The following is a 13,072-nucleotide window of genomic DNA, read 5'->3' as shown; positions in this document are numbered from 1 at the left end:
TATCAAGCCGCTTATTGAACTTTTTACTATGCAACAGATCTTTTTAGGTAAAACCTGAAGGTTCTTTCTCCATTTGAAAAATATTTAGTATATTTAAAAAAAATAATTAAACAATACCTTTTCTTCAAAATGCCAAAATAACACTTTCTACCCTGTAGCGGGTAAATATTAAGTTAAAAATATGCCGCTTTTGCTGGGTTATAGTACATTTTCTGGGCATTCCGAAAACATGCACAACTGAAAATTGTCGATTTTTGATTTATGACGTTCTTGAAAGGAGTGAGCGATATGTTAAACCTTATACTGCTGAATTGTTGGATCACCAAAATTTTATATTTCCACAAAGCAATCGGCAAAGTTATAGATAATGTCAGAATCAGTCTTGTAAGATCTTATAAAACAGGATTAGTTTATTTACTATCTGCAAAGACACTGACGCTTTAGCAATTGCTTGTCCTTTGGTAGTCCCTATCCAATGTAGTGCAAAATGCCTCCCATCAGCTAGTTCTGTGTTTACCTTGGTTCAGACAACAAGGAACCATGACATACACTGATAACTAGCTACGGTGTAATAATTTAAATATTTCCCTAATATTTTAGTTTTAAAATCTAAAAAATTTATGCAAAATAACAAAATACTGAAATATATTTATATGCTTATTACCGGTTTGAGAGGTCATTTGTTATAGATAATATTTATTTGTGTATGATATCAACCTTTTTAATCAAAATCATTGACCCCCGTGGAACATATAAAATATCTATATTTTTAGTAAATATAAATATTTACATATTATGATTATTTGCGCATATTAAATATATGCACAACACCCTTTTCAATTCTACTCTCCTTTGATTTGACTGCCAACATTCACCGTCCGGAAATATAAAACACCTATTCTCTGTGTAAATTCATAAAAATAGGGTCTTCTTTATTTCTGGCCATGGTATAATTAAATATTGCCTCTTATTGTTACACTTTTATGCATTGTTCTTATAAGCTGACAAGAATATTATATGTATTAAATTTTTCTACCTCATAAACTGGATTACTGAATTCCTAAGAAATGTAGACATTAGAATTTATTTGATGGTAGGTTCATAATTAAAAGGGTTTTAAGCTTCTGTATTACATAATTGATTTATTTAGTTAAATTTGATATTTTCCCATTTCCTTAATGCTGAAAATTTTCCATTATAAAGCAATCTAATTATAGCATACTTTACAGAATTTTCTCTCATTTTTTTTACATTAGATATCCTTAATAAAATTTGAGCGGCTATTAATAAACCTAAAACCTAAACCATCCTTATACAAAAATCCATGTGGGTTATTCAAATATGCCCTTGGCGTGGGAAAACTCTGTGAGACACATAATTATGTGTGTGATGAAAAAAAATACTACTACTACTACGATTACCATCACGCCATTTCACTTCAGGGATAGGAAGAGAGGATGGAATGCTACACTCTTCTGTCCTGGCATACACTCCTAGCTTCCTTCACGTCCACACATCTATAATGACATGTAATATATCATCATTAATGCTTATTATCTCAATTCTTTTATAGTTAATTCAATAATAATGTCATCTGACGTTTGTCATTTCTCACAATTCTTTGCCATTTCCACTGTCTATATCTATTCTACTTATTAATCAAATTATATTGAGTCTAACAACAAAACCTCCATTAAGTATTTTTTCAGTGCAGTAGTAAAAAAAACATTTAAGGTAGATTTTTAAGTTATTGTATTTTTAAATTACTGTAGTATTAAATCAAGTGTTAAAGAATGTTGTGATTATATTATAAGGAACTGTTGTATACTATGTACTGAAACCATTTGATGAGATACTGAATTTTCAATAGTTACACATACTTACAAAAGGATATGCTCTAGAAATGCAAATGCATCTATGAATGTATGTAGCCAGCATAAATTTAATATAATTCCATATTTGTTTGTATATCTTACATCTAAACACAGTGGACATCTCACACCATTTGTGTAATATTAATGTTTATATCATTATTTAATGTTTACTAGGTATAAAAGTTCTCTAAAACTTCATCAAAAGAGTTTGTATTTTCTTAAATGTACGTGCTATGGGACTACTATAAAATAAACATTACTTATGTTGTGTTTGAATAACACTATAAAAGTCTTTCTAACATTTTTCTTTGAAATTTGTTAAAATATTACCACCTGTATTGCTATAATATTATCAGAGACTGAAATTAATTGTTATATTCATTGAGAACTTAAAATTCATGTTTGTGATAAATTAATAAATACAATTAATAAGATAGGTATGCGTTCTTTTGTATTGAAGTTAAGTGTGTAAGCACTACATTGGGGAGATTTGTTTTAAATATTGATTATTAATGTAATGATACATATGTGCATCCGTGTGTTATCGAATTATGTAAATATAATATTGGAAAAATACTTTCAGTTTTATTATTATTATCAAAAATAGATACTTCGTATTGTTTATATCTTGGCAGAGCTGTAAAAGTTTTTTGGCAACCCTTAACAATTAATCAATCCCTCCTTACATAGTTGTTTCTAAGGATTTTTTTTATCAGAGTAACCAGTAAGAGAAATAGCATACTATTTATTAGAAGTCAAAAAAACTAACTTCAAACGCTTATATCGCATAAATATAAGTGCCACATATTTTTATATTCTAGTTGTTTTTTTTTTCAAAATAAACATAACTATCTGAAAATTGTGATAACACAAATTACATTGTTCTTATGGATAATTTGTGGTTAATAATTCATTCTTTTTACAGAAACATGGATCTATTAAATTGGTGTATTTATTGGATTGCTGATGTATCAATTTTAAGAAAAAGTTATTGTAACAAATTTATTCTACGTGGGGCAGAATTGCCCTTTTAATTGTGGTATATTACAGTTAGAAAGTCAATGTACTCAAGCACCAATGAGCAATGCACAACATGTCTCATATCAGGAACCTAATTATTATTGATTAAAACCGCAGTCCATTATAATTACATATAACTTTTGAACTTCAAGATGTATATAAAAAATGTGTATGTTTATATATATATATATATATATATATATATATATATATATATATATATATATATATATATATATATATATATATATATATATATATATATATATATATATATATATATATATATATATACATTTATATATATATATATATATATATATATATATATATATATATATATATATATGTATATATATTTATTTATATATATATGTTTGAATATTTACTTAAGGTTTTAACCTTTCTTCAATTGATAGGGTAAAAAATAAGCAGGAATGATGATTGTCCCGGTTGTCCAGAATGATGTTGACCGCGATTGTCCCAGTTTTAGACACGGGAGTCGGAGTCCCGGCCGGTTTAGGTTTAGTCCCGGTTTGCACGAGCACTGCCTATTTATCTATTCAGACGGTGCAGTTTCGTTAGCGCCGAAATTTTTACATGGATAGGACAACATCATGTACTAAAATGGGAAGAAATAGAAAGAGAGATCTGCTGGAGCTATAAACGAAATACACCAATCAGATGAATGACGGCAAAATAATACTGATAGTCTTTTCAATGAGCTGTCGCTCACAAAAACTTTTTTTGTATCAAAAATAGAAGAATGGAGTTTAACGACGAATCAAACTGAATACGTGGATAAATGGGTCCAATTATTCAAACATTTTGACGAGCAGCACGTTGATGCACCTAATCTGAGTAAACTATACAATATATTTTGAGCCTACCCGGGACCTCAGCACCTTTGGAGTGTGTTTTCTCAATAATGAATCAGATTTGGTCGAATGACTGCGGCCGCATGCTGGAGTCCACTGTACGAGCGTTACTATACTGTGTATTAAAATTACATGCAGTGACTTTATGAAGAAAAAAAATTACAGAATATTAAAAACAATTCACTTCCGCGAAAAGTACACTTAACTTTAAATGAACAACTTTTGCCGTTAGATTTACAGTGGAACCTCTCATAACGACTACAAAAAATCTGAAAAAGTTACTCCCTTACCGCATAACGAGTTACAGAGAAAGGACAAGTTCCTTTTTCACAAAATTCACTTGTTAGCCGGGACTCAAGGTGGATAACAACGATGTTGAGGAGCTTGTGAAAGAGCATAGTCAAGCTGACCACCGAAGAGTTTATGGAGTCGCATCGTGATTCACAGCAAGAAATTACGTAGGAAAGCTTGTTAATGGAGAAGGTGGAAGTAGCAGAGCAACAATCTTCTAGCACAATAAGAGAAATGCTGAAAGCATGAGAAACTGTTGCATCGTACGTTCAGAAGCATCACCCTTATAAGGGGGTGGCTATTCGCGCTACAAATTTATTCATGATTATGCTATGACACATTTACGACAAATTTTTAAGCGTCGGCAAAAACAAATGTCTTAAGACAATTTTGTCGTGAAAAAGAATTTATTATTTGTCACAAATTAGTTTTATTATTTAGTTTTTTTTATATTTAAATTGTATTCCAAGTTGTTACACTCCTTTTATATAAATAAACGCTAATAAAAAATGAATAAGAAATTTGTAATCTTTCGGGATGGAATGCATTATCGTATTTTACATTGATTTCTGTGGGAAAAATGTTTCGTTTAAGGAGTAAGATACAGGAATGAATTATGCTCATTATAAGAGGTTCCACTGTATTTGTTTTTTTTTCCCTACCTGTCCCTAACCTAACCTAACCTAACGTCCAAGTGACTCTGAAATCTAGGTACGGCTTAGGCAACACCGCTTATCATATACTTAGACTCCAACATAAGTTTTACAACCTTTTCCTACTAGGCAGTATGTTCAGTTACTCTTTTATGTTACTCTTACTCTTAGTTAGCGAGTTATATTGATTACTATCAAAATAACTCATGGTCAAGTAACTTATTAATTTACAAAGACAACATCGTTATGTGTGTGTAATGACCTTTTTATATATTTTTTTAAAAATAAAACGTAAGTACTAATCATTATTTCTCACGAATTTTATAACGTACGTTTAATATTAGTACACAAAGAAGAACGGTGTTGTCCACTACTAAAATTGTAGAATACCCCAGATCTAGGCATAAAAATGTGTCCTACAGAAATAAAAATTCATTTTCTATGTCCTAAGGTTGAATGCTACATCAAGACTCGATTCCTTTTATTTCGACAGCCACAATGAATAAAGAAATTACCGTTGCCTGGATTTTGAACCACTGCTACATAAATGGAAATGTGAAGGTTGATTCACAAACTAAGTGTCGACGACTTCCTCATAATTGTGAAGAAAATACCTTTTCACGCAAGGTAGAAATATTGGGATACCTCTGCCCATGTCAAGGTCAAACATGTATTTCAATCATCTCCCTCAATATTAGAAAAACCCTGGTTTCACTTAAATTATTAGCATGCTGTTTCCAATAAATCAACGCACCATTGAAGCACTTTCCAATTTTGAACTTCTTGGAGAGAAACAGGTACATCGAATTCATAAAATAATGCAATAATTCGGAATTCGGAAATTTTGTAATCTAGTACTACTTATCGTCAAGCCGTGGCTCATTTTCGCTTGTCAAAAATTATTGAATAATTCTTGTTCAAAATCCCTATTTGGAATATTTCTATTTTCTAGGGATTTCGTGGAACTACGTATGTAGCACTGAAAAATAACAGACACGTTTGAAAGTGCGTCTATTTGTCGTTCACGCCACACGTTGTCGAGGCGCGCATGCGCTCCATTGGTTACTAAAAATAAAAGAATTGTGAAAACCGCGAAGTGTCAAAAAGCAAGTGTCAGATCCAGTTGAGTCTCTATTCTACGAGTCCTTTTAATGCTCATCTATATTTAAGTATATGGTGTTTCTATAACTCAATTAATGAACCGGATCGACTGGCGCGACCAGCGTGCAGATATCTGTAATATCTTATAATACTTAATGTTATTTATTGTACTTAATGTTTTCATATTTGCTGTACTTATGTCATTTTTCATTCCGCTTGGATAGAAAGTTAAATAACACTTTTCTAGGTATGAGATTGGAATCGAAGATCGAAAAATGTCGAACGATTATGAGATATCGCATTCCATGGGAAAAGCTAAAGGACATCGAATTAATGAACAACAAGCCGTCACATAATCAAGCTTACGTTCCCACTGAGGTTTGTATAATAAACCTAATTATAAGTGTCGTAAACATCTATTCATTTATAAATAAGACCATTTTACCTTGAAATACTTTACTTGGCTCGTTATTTGATATGCTTTTCTGTCAAGTATTGACCTGGAAAACCTCAACTTATATGTCAGAATGACTAATAATATTTTTTTTTTTTAAATCCTTAGTAAATTTAACTTCAGTTGGGTCGTTACTTGGTATGCTTTTCTGCTTTAAGTATTATTGGAAATCGTCAACTTGTAATGATGTTTTGTCAGGATGAAATTTATAATAATAGAATTTTAAGTAAATTTTACAATTAATTTTATATATAAATCTCGGAAAGTTCGGTATTTTTTTGTATGAAAATCGCTTTATTTGAAAGGTAAAATCAAAAAATATATCAATCTTAGAGTAGGATCATAGTAACTTGTCCATTTCTCGTCTCCCGAAATGATACGATAGAGAAACGACTTTCTCTTCTGCCTTGCAAAGAGTAATACGCATGTCAAAAATTATCTTTTAATATATCTTGGCTTCAAGTCATGCGGCAACCAATATTGTCCATCGTTAGTCACTTCTTTTTCACAATCTTCTGGCACTAGATGAATCCCGCATCAAAAAAACCCTCGTCTTGACTTCTGCGCATGAAAAGTGGCTGCGTCATGGTTCTGAACAAGCGGTAGTCCGACGGTGCCACGTCTGGTGCGGTGGAATCTCCCAACCCACATTCTGTATGCAGTTTTTTTACCACAATTAGGATATGAGGCCGAGCATTGCCATGTTGAAGAATCTGCTTGCTGTGCCTGTTGCCCCATTCTGGTCGTTTTCAGCCAGTGCCTGCTTTAACAGCATTAGTAATCGTCGGTAGACCGTTTCATCCAGTTTGAGTTCATAATGCCATCTGATCTTACCATAAGCAGAGCATTACTTTGACATCATGAATATTCCGCTTCAGCATTGCTGTTGACATCGATGGAACTGGTGTGTTACATCTATAATGGTATTTCTTAAAGTAGGATCATAGTAACTTGTCCATTTCTCGTCTCCCGAAATGATACGATAGAGAAACGACTTTCTGTTCTGCCTTGCAAAGAGTAATCCGCATGTCAAAAATTGTCTTTTAACATCTCTTGGCTTCAAGTCATGTGGCAACCAATAACCTTGCTTTTGAATCATTCCCATGGGTGTTAAACGTTCACGCACTGTTGACACTCCGACATTTAATGCTTCTCTGCCAATTGTTTAAGTTGAATCTGCATCGAGTAAACCTTCCAATTCCTTGTCTTCAAACTTTTTCGATCTTCCAGGGTGATCATTGTTGTCAATGCTAAAATCACCAACTTTGAAGCATCTATACTATTCTCTGCATGATTAATGCGATGGGGCATGATCGCCATAAACTTCCACAAGCATTTTATGTGCCTCACCTGCACTCTTCTTCCAATTAATGCAGAAATTCCCGCAAATCCTACTTATTTACCACAAAAGTAGACATTTTAAGGAGCAATAATTTTTTTTTTTTTGTGACATTGAAAAACATGTGCCAATTGAACCTAATCGACAGATGCTCAAGATAAAGAGACAGATCGGCTGTCCAAACTTAAAAAACAGTAAGGGACATTTTTTTGTGGTACGCTTTTTTTACATTTTGGGACTAAGTAGCATCTACTTAGTCCAAAGATGCAAAAAAAACGTACTACAAAAAAATGACCCTTACTGTGTTTTGAGTTTGGACAGCCGAGATGCTCAGGATGCTAAAAAAATGGCTGCCAGATTTGAGGACATCAGACTTTCCGAACACGACAGAGAACGTTAAATATATTTTTCATAACTTTATATCAATTTAATTGCAATATACTCACAAGAAAAGTGATTAGTTATGTATCTTATTTTTCATTTTAAAAAAATATTATTATTTAAACGTATTCATAATTTAGTTTTTGCAATTTTATTATTAGACATTTTAGATCAATTGAATGGATTTTTTTATCGCAGGCATTGTGATCAATAAGTAGTTGAATTACATGTCATTGCATAACATTCCACTTTCTCTCGCCCTTTTCTTTGCTTCCCGCTGAAATCAGGAAATGAGTTTAGAAATCCAGTTTAATATGCGTGTCAATAATCTTATTACTTATTCAATCAATGTTATCTGCACTGACGGATTTTTAATAGATTTTTTTTAAACATACTTCATATATGTAAAATATAACACTTTTTAATTCTTTTAATTATTTACTGGAAAAATACTTATGAACACATTTCATGTTTGGTAGATTTTTTCATTTATTATTTATTATATTATATTTGTATTGACGATTATAGTAAATGTATATAAAAAAAATGTGTTCCTTTTATTTTTATTAGATTGGTAGCTTTAATTTGCTATTATTCATCATTTTAATTCATGCCTCTTCTGAGTAACCAATAAATTAAATATGAAAAAAAAAACATATATTTTTTCTTTATTTTTGTTTTTGTATGGTTAGCAAATATCAGACGCCTAAAGTGAAAGTTTCACATGAAACCGGAAGCATTATGTCTATAATTATTTCTTATCTATGTGTGCCCTTTGATCCTTTTTGGCTTCCCGATAGATAGAAGTTATTGAACAATAACAAAAAATGACTTCATGTGTTTAGTCTGGTCGTCCAAAAGTTAGCAATCACTATGCCACCAAAAACCTCCCTGTACTGAACCATCTGGAACAGCTTGTGGACTCTTCTATTCTCAGTCTAATCACCCATATTCCGAAACCCAGCAGTTTCCAATGCCACATATTTCTTCTATCTTGCCTCTCGTTAGTATGTACATGGAACTGCACACAATGTACTTCTGTTTTTTATTGTTTGGTAGAATGGGAAAAGCGACACTATTAAAAACAAGCAGAGTTACCCGGCAACGGACATTAACCCTGTGTCAGCTCTGTGAGAATTAGCTGAAATACATGTTACAACTCGCTACGTTATTCAAGTCTGAGATATTCCATTTTCTGTACTGATGATATTTTAGGTGGAACATATAGCCAATGTGATAACTCACGGAGTGTGCATGATGCCGAGTGTGTTGGCAGCATGCGAGCTGCTCCGACGTAGTGGAAATGTACCGCAAGCGGTAGCGGCCGGCGTATACGGAGCGGCACTCAGTATGCTGTTTGCAGTCTCCACCACTTTCCACTCTGTCTTCTACTGCAAAAGTAACTGGTAATAATATGTCCACTCTGCTTATAATCATAATTCAAATATCCTTTATTGTGTTATTTTATAAGTAAAACAAAATCATGTGAATAAATAAAGTGTTATCGATAAAGTAAAAAAAAAGGTGTGTTAGAATTGTTTTGACACATGGAACAAAAGAATAAAGAAAGAATGGTAAAACAAATATACGAGGTGAATGTGCATGAAAGTAGAAGCCGAGGAAGACTTAGCATGATCAAGTACATCAAATACATGGTCAGGAGTCTGAACAGGTAGCGGGTACATGAAAAATGCAAAGACAGAATGAATTTTATGCAAAGACAGAATATTCAAATCTGTCTGCCTATTGCTTCAGATAAACGGCTAAATTACTTTATTTTATTTTATTTTTCATTTATTGTTCATCAACAGAATTATAGCAGTTATAAATATTACTAATGAATATACTAGTTTTAACCTTTCGACTGATGAGTTTTAATGAAGATTTTATTTGGAAAAAAGGCGATTTTTTATTTCAAATATACGAAAATAAGATATGTTCCAAACATACAAAATATAACCGACATTGAGTGATAACATAGAGCTCATAAAATAATACTTCAAAATCAATTTGAGCTATTTATTCACCGGGGTGCTCGGGCACAAGCAAATTCCTCAACGGCCCATTCTTTTATGCCCGTGCCAGGTATGGGCAAATCCGCTAAGGCCCATTTTTTTTGTCTATATGTGGTACGGGTAAATGGGGAAAAGGCTTAGTGCAATTACAAATGCTCATGACTAAAGACAGACCTTAGTTACTTCAAAAATAATTTTTAAATTAAATTTAGTTTAAAAATTAGCGTGCGTAGTAGGTAAAATGAAAATAGATATATTTTTTTATATGTAAATTAACGTAAATAATCATGAAATATCTAAAGATGTGGAATTGTTACAATAACAATGTTTTGTTGACTACTTTTAGACTAGTAATTTATCTTATTTATTGTAACTGCAGACAGTTGGAAGAATCCCATATTGAATTGTTGGGTAAGATATCCAAAATAAAAACTAGTTTTGTTGGATTGAATTCTACATTTATTTATGCATATGTTAATATGTGACGCGTTTCGTCTTCTTAGGACATTATAAAGAGTGTTTGATAATGTCCTAAGAAGACTAAACGCGTCACGTATTAACATATACATAAATAATTGTAGAATTCAATCCAACAAACCTTGTTTTTATTTTGGATATAATACCCAACAATTAGTAATTTATCCTTTTTTTTTAATGTTATATTATTTTTTTATAACTTAATGTGGATGAACTTCAAATGATAATTTTTTGTTTATATTTTTAATATGTATTAAATATAAAATTTCTTAAATAACTACTGTTTCATCTTTTAAGCCAAATGAGACACGTCCTGCACCGTTGTGACCGAGCCATGATCTACGTATTTATCGCTGGCTCTTATTTCCCATGGCTGACTATCGGTTCTCCGAAAGGTACTCTATTGGAAGAGATGCGTTGGATTATCTGGTTACTGGCGACACTCGGCATTGCATACCAACAAATGTTCCATGAAAAATACAAAAATCTGGAGACTATATTTTACTTAATAACTGGAATCGGCCCATCAATCGCAATACTTATGTCTGATGTACGTATAACTTTTTTTTTTAATTTCTTAAATTCTAGATGGTTTTTGTCATAATAATTGTATTGATATATATTTGGCTAATTTATGTAACGCCATTTTGTTATTCAACGCCCGATAAGCGACATTTAGTTTTTAAAGAATAATTTAAACTCTTCAGTTTGGTTCTCTGGGATGAGCAAAAAAATGTTACCAAACCTACAAAAAAAAATAATTTGAGTCACTAAATTATTGGTTCAAAATGTCTTTTTCTTTATTGTATAACAAATATACATATAATTTTGTAGCATAAATATATAATTATAAAAAAAGCCCTTTTATTTGTACTTTCCAATTTTTATAATATTATGTTTTGCTTATCAAATCACATATTTATGTACATATTTAGCTGTTAACTTGTATTTTTACCCATTTTGACGTTTAAATTACTTTTAATAAATGGCACATTTTATTCGGGCGATAGACATTGAACAATGTACAAAAACACTATTTTGAATATATGCATAAATTAATTTCCGTTTACATATGAAATTTATTTGTACCATTTAATACCCTGCATATTTGGTTTAAATAAAATTTATGTTTTTTTTTTGCCAGATTTTCTTATTTTAATTCTTTGAATTTTATATTTAAATCATGACAAAACATAAATCAGGTAGACTAAAAACCTTGTACAGTATTCACCGCAGCTAAATGATTTCTCCATATTTTGTCCTCAAATTAAGCAATTATATTTTGTAACATCCAACGTAGGTTAAAAAAAACTATTGAATACATATTATTTCCATGGATAAGTAAAAAAAATAAATTTGCATAATACATATTCGTATGTAACAGTTAATCCTTTCACCTTAACCATATTTTTAGATTCATCATTGGTTTGACGGAATATTATTTTTTTTAAATTAATATGTTTAATAAACTTCCAGCACGATTTTGCCGGAATGGGAGAACTGAAACTGGGGGGATTATTATACATAGTAGGCGTTTTCTTCTTCAAGTCTGATGGCATCATTCCGTTTGCGCATGCCATTTGGCATATATTTGTCGCAATCGCCGCCTCCGTGCACTACATGGCAATACTGAACAACCTGTATCCGTACACCACTGAAGTACTCGACACTGAAACGTCTCCTTCTCTCCAATTAATGCATAATCTGTAACAAAGAATCTCTATAACATGATATTATATTAAATTAAATACATAGGACCCGTGTATCTCCAGTTTTCCCTCATGTATACTCACTCAATTACAATACTAATTTAATTTTATATTACATGTTCACTGTGTTCTTTTAAACAGTAGTTATAATAGTATATTTTTACCTAAACATTTCCAAAATGAGATATTTTTTAGTGTGGCATTATCGAATCTCCGCCACGACATCCCATAATTAATATTTAAAACTCCATATTGTTGGAAATACATTATTTAAAAGTATAAAATATTTAGTTTTCTATGTTTTACTATAATTTATTATTTGTTTTAAATCCCAGTACAATGAAAAATAAGTTTATTTCATAAAATGAGTTCAAATTAATGTTATTATGATTATAGACTGCTTATCAACCGTGATCTGATTAGCGCATTATATTTTATATTTATTTATTTTTTAGCGTGAAATAATTTTTGGAGATGAATTTTCCTGAATATTTAAATTTTTGAAGACTTTGGAAATTTCCAATAATATTAAATTATATTTTTATATATTACAATTTTTTTGATGTGCAGGTTTTCACTTTTTTTAGAAGTAAACCTACTTAATGATATGTAATCATAATATTTATTATGAACAGAATACTCAGTGTATTATTATAGACATAATCTAGCTGTAGCAAGAATAGTTGTTGATTGTATTTTACATGTACATATTATTAAAAAAACTCACTGTTATTTATCCCATTAGATAGTACCTATTCTTTTATACTTCTTTATATGTATATATACAGTGGAACCTCTCATAACGAGCATAATTCGTTCCAGAATCTTACTCGTTAAGCAAACATTTTTGTTTTGACTGGCGCAGGAGTCCCGGCTCATA

The 13,072-nt window shown here is 31.2% G+C and overlaps 1 protein-coding gene across 1 annotated transcript; it reads left to right on the top strand.

Annotated features, from left to right (window-relative positions):
• The first annotated feature begins 5,811 nt into the window (after positions 1 to 5,811).
• On the top strand, positions 5,812 to 12,539 carry LOC148304290 (monocyte to macrophage differentiation factor). The gene is made up of 5 exons (XM_088268667.1): positions 5,812 to 5,952; positions 6,065 to 6,195; positions 9,207 to 9,397; positions 10,781 to 11,033; positions 11,960 to 12,539. Exons 1-5 carry the CDS (start codon positions 5,913 to 5,915, stop codon positions 12,191 to 12,193), a joined length of 849 nt encoding a protein of 282 aa, XP_088124793.1. The 5' UTR covers positions 5,812 to 5,912; the 3' UTR covers positions 12,194 to 12,539.
• Positions 12,540 to 13,072: the final 533 nt, after the last annotated feature.

Source organism: Brachycentrus maculatus, unplaced genomic scaffold, assembly GCF_059751285.1.
Source record: "Brachycentrus maculatus isolate JH-2025_06_01 unplaced genomic scaffold, ASM5975128v1 h1tg000326l, whole genome shotgun sequence".
Classification (NCBI taxonomy): Eukaryota; Metazoa; Arthropoda; class Insecta; order Trichoptera; family Brachycentridae; genus Brachycentrus; species Brachycentrus maculatus.
Note: the sequence above shows the minus strand (reverse complement) of the source record. Positions and strands in the feature narration are given on the sequence as shown.